The following is an 8,170-nucleotide window of genomic DNA, read 5'->3' on the forward strand; positions in this document are numbered from 1 at the left end:
ATTTGTCTACATCCCTGTTAGTGAGCATTTCTCCTTTGCCAAGATAATCCATCCACCTGACAGGTGTGGCATATCAAGAAGCTGATTAAACAGCATAATCGTTACACAGCTGCACCTTGTGCCGGGGACAATAAAAAGCCACTCTAAAATGTGCACACAACACAATGCCACAGATGTCTCAAGTTTTAAGGTAGCGTGCAGCTGGCATGCTGACAGCAGGAATGTCCACCAGAGCTGTTGCCAGATAACTGAATGTTAATTTCTCTACCATAAGCCGCCTCCAACGCTGTTTTTGAGAATTTGGCAGCACATCCAACCAGCTTCACAACCGCAGACCACGTGCCAGCCCAGGACCTCCACATTCGGCTTCTTCAGCTGCGGGATCATCTGAGACCAGCCACCCAGACAGCTGATGAAACTGTGGGTTTGCACAACCAAATAACTTATGCACAAACTGTCAGAAACCGTTTCTGGGGAGCTCATCTGTGTGCTTGCCGTCCTCACCAGGGTCTTGACCTGACAGCAGTTCGGCGTCGTAACCGAATTCAGTGGGCAAATGTTCACATTCGATGGCCACTGGCACCCTGGAGATGTGTGCTCTTCATGGCTGAATCCTGATTTCAACTGTATGGGGCAGATGGCAGACCGCGTTGTGTGGGCGAGCGGTTTGCTGATGTCAACGTTGTGACCAGAGAGCCCCATGGTGCTGAAAGCTGGTTCCTGGAAGCTGAAAATGTCCCAGTTATTCCATAGCCTGCATACTCACCAGACTCTTCAATGGCTGTTTGGGATGCTCTGAATCGAGATGTAGGCTAGCGTATTCCAGTTTCCTCGAATATCCAGCAACTTTACATAGCCATTGAAGAGGAGTGGGACAACATTCCACAGGCCACAATACAACATCCTGATCAACAAACTCTTATGTGTCCCACTGCATGAGACAAATTGTGGTCACACCAGATACTGACTGGTTTTCTGATCCACAGCCCTACATTTTTTAAAGGTATCTGTGACCAACAGATTCCCAGTCATGTGAAATCCATAGATTATGGCCTAATGAATTTATTTAAATTAACTGATTTCCTTATATGAACTGTAACTCTTTACAATCTTTGAAATTGTTGCATGTTAACCGTTTTGTTCCAATGAAATGGATAGGCTAATGTTGATGACCAAAATTATGATGATGATGATGATGATGATGATACAAATAAATCTCTAAATATAGACCTATACTAATGAATAACATAGCTCTATGAAATAAACCTTAATCATGTTCAAATGAACGAATCTTATTGCTAGCATGAAAAAAGTATCCTCACTGTGATTTCTTATAAAACAATATGATATAATACATATAGATGTACTACTAACAAAGAGAATGTATAGCCAAGATAATGATGTGGTATTGCCTCGAGTCGAGACAGGACCGTGTTATTATTATCATTATTACCAAGCCCCTGACAGCATGTGCTGCCTGCTGGTCGCCCTCGGGCGCCTTTAACCGGGTTGACCACACGCCTCACCGAGAGGAATAATAATCAACGATTTTCTCTCGAGATTTGCAGCAAGCAGCTACAGCGCGCAACTTGGAGATCCCCCGATTCAACTGGGTTCTGATGGATTTTATTAGACTTATTATTTAGTCTTTCTCCTTCACTATGTTCATTATTTATTAGGATTTATTAGTATTGTTGACTGTGGATTTCATACGTGGAGATACCGTTTGGTTTAATAGCCCTCAGGAATTTATGTTCCATTTGAAGGGAAGCCCTGAGCTGTTTGCATGTGTGAGTGTGTGTGTGTTTAGGTGAGTGTGTGAGTGAGTCTGTCCACACGTCCATCCTCAACAGTTGATGCTGACAGAGATCAGAGAAGTGTGTTATTGAGACGCGGTCCTTCATTGCGTCGCTCAGCGCGGACTCGGAGACACACACACACACAACATACACACACCACACACACACACCACACACACACACACACACACACACACACACACACACACACACACACAGAAACCCTTACGCACGCACAAACACGCACACACATAAGCGCGCGCGCACACACATAGTTTGCTGTCACACACTGTCTGCCGATGAGCTCTGTCATGCAGTCGTTCCTCTCTCCAGTGAACAAGGCTATTCTAGTAGCTCTGTTCATCTTCGCCATCCTCCTCATCCTCTATGTGATCCTCTGGTACATCTGTAGAGACGTGGACTGCGACCACGGCATCTGATCTGATTAACACCGGGAACACCACCGAACAACGGAGGGGAGAGACGCATCTGACAGAGGGTCACCCTGGTAAGTCAGCATGTCTCCTCTGCTCTACGTGCTCGCGTGTGTGTGTGTGTGTGTGTGTGTGGCTCAAGTGACAAAACAAGTGTTTCCTCTAACAGCATCAGTATCATTACAAAAACAGAAACAGTGCCGCGCATAACCTGTTTCCCGATGGCGCCTCCAGTCCGTTATGAAAGGTCGTTTTATCTAACCTTTATTTGCCAGAAATGTCTTAAGTCTGAGAACCTATTTTTGTGAGAGACCGAGCAAGAAATTCAGAAAGAAAAATTATTTTAGGTCAATCACAATCCAATTCGAGGAGCATACGTTTGTCTTCATTTAGAGTTTTGGGGGTCTTATTCATGCAATCTCCCCAAATAACAGAAACAGTAGTGTCGCTGTGACCACAGTGTCATCACCATCACAAAAGGTGACACAATGTCATCACCTACAGGAATGTTATGTTATCTTCTTCAGTCTGAGTGGAGAGGTAGCGGCTACTATAGTCGTTGCCCGGTTAATAGCGCACGAGGACAGGCTGCGCGGGAACCGGCGTTTGGATGTAAGACATGCATTAGCAATACTGATCTATAATCACAGCGTGCGTGTGTGTGTGTGTGTGTTCGTGAGCTTCATAGTTCATGTTCAGTTCATCTCGTCTCTAAGATAGTCTAAGATCTGACATTGGCAATGACATTATCATTTAACACGATCAAACAAACAGGATTATTCTTCCCCCTATAGAATAACATGTCTTCTAGTGCCATGCAGCAATCATGTGATGTTTGAAACTGGTACTGTATTCCCTAGACTTTTGCCGATACGCGTTCGTTTGTGACCTCTGCTGCTGCTCAATTAAAACATCTGAAGACGACTGTCTTTCAGTGTGGGATTCATCTTTACTGTCATATATGCTTTTACAACCCTGCACCCAAAGACTTTGTACCAAGAATAACGATGAGCGTGCCATTTATTCTACCCTTTATTCCGTTAATTATCATAGCCATGCCGAGTCAATGTTGCTTTTTTACGCATAGGCGTCCTTGACTTCAGCTGACATTTGGCGCTCTTTGCGTGCATGTATGAGAGAGAGAGACAGAGAGAGAAAGAGAGAGAGAGAGAGAGAGAGAGAGAGAGAGAGAGAGAGAGAGACGAGAGAGAGACAGAGAGAGAGAGAGAGCGAGAAGAGAGAGAGAGAGAGAGAGAGAGAGAGAGAGAGAGAGAGAGAGAGAGAGAGAGAGAGGAGAGTTTTCAGTGAATGACATTATCCCTCTGCGTTACCACTGCGGTTGACCTAATGGTAACCTTGTCATAGTCTCGAAACCCCGAACCTAGTCAGTTGTGGTGCAGGGGAAACGATGGATAGCCGCAAGATATAAGTGTGATGGTGGCAATGCAACTAACTGTAAATTAATGTGACTTGTAGAAAATCCATTGTATTATGTCCCTATACTAAATAAAGGATCACCTGATCAACAGATCAACAGTCCCTACAGTGTTCAGACTCCAGCTGAACCTGTAGAAGCTCGAGGACAAGACTAACAGCTTTCTCTCTGCCTGGCGAAACAAATAAACCATCCACATACCATATTGAGGGGCTGAAGGACATCACGGACACAATTTTTTGTGTGTTGTGTGTTGTGTGTTCGTGTGTTTTGGGGGGGGGGGGGTTAATGGCGTGAACCCGGTTACCGAGATTTACCGGGAATTACCACCCTAAACTACTCCCTTTTCCGGTGATAAGTAATTGCGAGAAACCGGTCAATTGCAATACATTATTTATTTGAACATCATGGCGTGGAACGGAACTGTTCAATTATTGGCGATGTCTAAATCTGGCTTCTCTACCACCTCAGCATGAGGTCACGCTCAGGGTGGGGACAGACATCCCATCTCAGTATGGAGCGCAGTTCACAATGCATGTAGACCTATCATCTCACCATAGTCACTTTTTTTCTTGTGACAGGTATGGCCTACATTTGCTGCAGCATAGCCTATGCTACAGAATGCGCGTCTAATTTACCCATCTCCATCTGGCTTTCGGGGGTCACCTTGTTTATTAATTGTAAAAAATAATACTTTTTTAAATTGCAGCTGCAGAGTTTTAAAACAGCCTACCACTCGAAAATCGTTGCTTTAAATCAGTGCACGGGAGCACTCTCACAGTCTTTCTCTCTCTCCATCAACTCCATTCAAATTGCATCCAAAAGAGATAATCCTGTTCTAGATTGATATATAGCCCTATATATAGATGTTCTAGCCTACCTCTTTCAGGTAATACATTCAATGCAGTATTAGCCTTCAATTTAGCTAATTAATTATGGTTTATGCTTAATAAGCTTCTAATGTATAGCCTCTGTCTCTTGCGCAATATGCAAGCACCTGTTCTTTCCTGACCTATCTGTAAAAAGCGCTCCTTAGCTCTAGGAGTCCCTTCCCGGAAAAGCTAGACTAGAATAGCTGGCTTGAATTATTATGTTGTTTTTGCATTTCTTATACCAATAGACTATTCAAAGAGGGATGCAAGCTATTTTTTGCTGAATGTTAAATACAGCAGCCAGTAGAACTCACAGTTAGTTTGAAAGAAGAGCGAACGAGGATGGGGGTAAGCTATAACAGTTATTTGTTCAGACTCATAACCATTAAATCAATCTTCTGTGAAGAGAAATGAAATCCTTCTGCATCTGAGCCCAGTCAGAGCATTGTCTCTGTGGAAGCCCAGTCAGAACATTGTCTATGTGGAAACCCAGTCAGAACGCTGTCTATGTGGAAGCCCAGTAGGGCACTGTCTATGTCGGAAGCCCCGTGCAGGGCACTGTCTATTGTGGAAGACCCAGTCCAGATGTTATGTGGAAGCCCAGTCAGAACTGTCATGTGGAGCCAGTCAGGCACCTGTCTATGTGGAAGCCCAGTCAGAACGCTGGTCTATGTGGAAGCCAGTCAGAACCCTGTCTATTTGCCCAAGCCAGTCAGACTTCTTGTTGGAAGCCCATAGGGCACTGTCGTATGTGGAGCCAGTCAGGGCACTGTCCTATGTGGAGCCCCGTCAGGCACTGTCTATGTGGAAGCCCAAGTCAGAGCACTGGTCCTATGTAGGAAGCCCAGTCAGAGCACTGTCTCATGTGGAAGCCCAGTCAGAACCCTGTCTATTTGGAAGCCCAGACAGAGCCGCTGTCTTCTGGTGGTAGAGCCAGTCAGGGACTGTCTATGTGGAAGCCAGTCAGAACCCTGTCTATTTGGAAGCCCAGTCAGAACACTGTTCTATGTGGAAGCCCAGTCCAGAACCGTGTCTATTTGTGGAAGCCCAGTCAGACAATCTGTCTATGTGGAGCCAGTCGAACACTGTCTATGTGGAAGCCCAGACAGAGCACTGTCTATGTGGAAGCCCAGACAGAGCACTGTCTATGTGGAAGCCCAGACAGAGCACTGTCTATGTGGAAGCACAGACAGAGCACTGTCTATGTGGAAGCTCATCTGCATAAAGAAAGGGAACCATAACCTAAAGTGTTAGTAATGTAAAGACATCTGTTCCATAATGTCATCTACCTGAGTGACACATACTTAACCTCGGTCCATATGATCTACACACACACAAGGATGGGTCGATTCACTGCCCCTCAACCTAGAAACACACTATCTTATCTTAAACACACACACACACAATCTCCATAGACAAACATTGGCAGTAGAATGGCCTTACTGAAGAGCTCATTGACTTTCAACGTGGCCAAGTCATAGGATGCCACCTTTCCAACAGGTCAGTTTGTCAAATTTCTGCCCGGGTAGAGCTGCCCTGGTCAACTATAAGTGCTGTTATTGTGACGTGGAAACGTCTAGGAGCAACAACGGCTCAGGCACGAAGTGGTAGGTCACACAAGCTCACAGAACGGGACTGCCGAGTGCTGAAGCGTGTAGCGAGTAAAAATCATATGTCCTTGGTTGTAAAACTCACTACAGAGTTCCAAACTGTCTCTGGAAGCAACGTCAGCACGGGAATTGTTCGTTGCGAGCTTCATGAAATGGGTTTCCATGGCCGAGCAGCTGCACACAAGCCTAAGATCACCATGTGCAATGCCAAGCATCGGCTTGAGTGGCTTAAAGCTCGCTGCCATTGGACTCTGGAGCAGTAGAACTGTGTTCTCTGGAGTAATAAATCACGCTTCCCATCTGGCAGTCCGACGGACAAATCTGGGTTTGGTGGATGCCAGGAAAATTCTACCTGCCCCAATGCATAGTGGCAACTGTAAAGTTTGGTGGAGGAGGAATAATGGTACGGGGCTGTTTTTCATTACATTTACATTTACATTTAAGTCATTTAGCAGACGCTCTTATCCAGAGCGACTTACAAATTCATGGTTCGGACTAGGCCCCTTAGTTCCAGTGAAGGGAAATCTTAACGCAACAGCATACAATTTTTATTCTAGATGATTCTGTGCTTCCAATATTGTGGCAACATTTTGGGGAAAGCCCTTTCCTGTTTCAGCATGACAATGCCTCTGTGCACAAAGTGAGGTCCATACAGAAATGGTTTGTCAAGAATGGTGCGGAAGAACTTGACTGGCCTGCATATAGCCCTGAACTCAACCCCATTAACTCAACCCCACCTTTGGGATGAATTGGAATGCTGACTGTGAGCCAGGCCTAATCGCCCAACATCAGTGCCCGACCTCACTAATGCTCTTGTGGCTAAATGGAAGCAAGTCCTCGCAACTCCATATTGAGGCCCATGATTTTGGAATGAGATGTTCGGTGTGCGGGTGTCCACATACTTTTGTGTATCTAATGTGTCCAATACTCTAATCAAGCGGTATGTCATGCATTGACTATATGTATCTCATAATGGATGGTAATCCATCCAGTCTGCACATTGGGAGATGTGTTCCACAAAATCTTCATTACAAATGCGAAAAATGTATCAGTTTTGAACTTCTGTAAATCAGTAATTTTCAATGGAAGGAGGAGACACAAGGAGACCTTAGTAAACCTTTTCAGACAGACAAAACCTCCGTAGTGTATTCTTTCAGACAGACAAAACCTCCGTAGTGTATTCTTTCAGACAGACAAAACCTCCGTAGTGTATTTTAGCTCATAGCACGAACACAGAGGAAACAGTTCATTTGGGCTCATAGCACAGACACAGAGGAAACAGTGAACCTTGGCTCATAGCGACAGACACAGAGGAAAACAGTGACCTTGGGCTCATAGCACAAGACCATACAGAGGAAACAGTGACCCGGGACTCATAGCAACAGACACAGAGAAAACAGAAAGATGGATACACTTGGGCTCATAGCAGCAGACACAGAGGAAACAGTGAACGCTTGGGCTCATAGCACAGACACAGAGGAAACAGTGACCCTTAGGCTCATAGCACAGACACAGGGAACAGTACCCCTGGCTCATAGCACAGACACAGAGGAAACAGTGCCGTGGCTCATAGCACAGACACAGAGGAAACAGTGACCTTGCTCTCATAGCACAGACACAGAGGAAACAGTGACCTTAGGCTCATAGCACAGAACAAACAGAGGAAACAGTGTCTGGCTCATAGCACAGACACAGAAGGAAGACAGTAACCCTGGGCTCATAGCACAGACACAGAGGAAACAGTGACCCTGGGCTCATAGCACAGACACAGAGGAAACAGTGACCCTGGGCTCATAGCAACGAACACAGAGGAAACAGTGTCCTTGGCTCATAGCACAGACACAGAGGAAACAGTTCATTGGGCTCATAGCCAGCCACAGAGTAACAGTGACCCTGGCTCATAGCACCTAGACACAAAGGAAACAGGTGACCTTTTGGCTCATAGCCACAGACACAGAGGAAACCAGTTGGGACTTGGGCTCAAATAGCACAGACACAGAGGACGAGGAGGGGAGAAGGG

At 45.5% G+C, this 8,170-nt stretch overlaps 1 protein-coding gene across 1 annotated transcript in view; it reads left to right on the top strand.

Moving 5' to 3' along the window:
* Window positions 1-2,098: 2,098 nt before the first annotated feature.
* The window catches only part of LOC111971454 (polyprenol dehydrogenase), a 49,041-nt gene continuing 42,969 nt past the window's right edge, over window positions 2,099-8,170 (top strand). The window contains 1 exon segment of the mRNA XM_070446299.1: window positions 2,099-2,199. Coding sequence (XP_070302400.1) covers window positions 2,099-2,199 — 101 coding nt within the window.

The sequence above is a fragment of the Salvelinus sp. IW2-2015 genome, linkage group LG2, assembly GCF_002910315.2.
Source record: "Salvelinus sp. IW2-2015 linkage group LG2, ASM291031v2, whole genome shotgun sequence".
In the NCBI taxonomy this organism is placed as follows: domain Eukaryota; kingdom Metazoa; phylum Chordata; class Actinopteri; order Salmoniformes; family Salmonidae; genus Salvelinus; species Salvelinus sp. IW2-2015.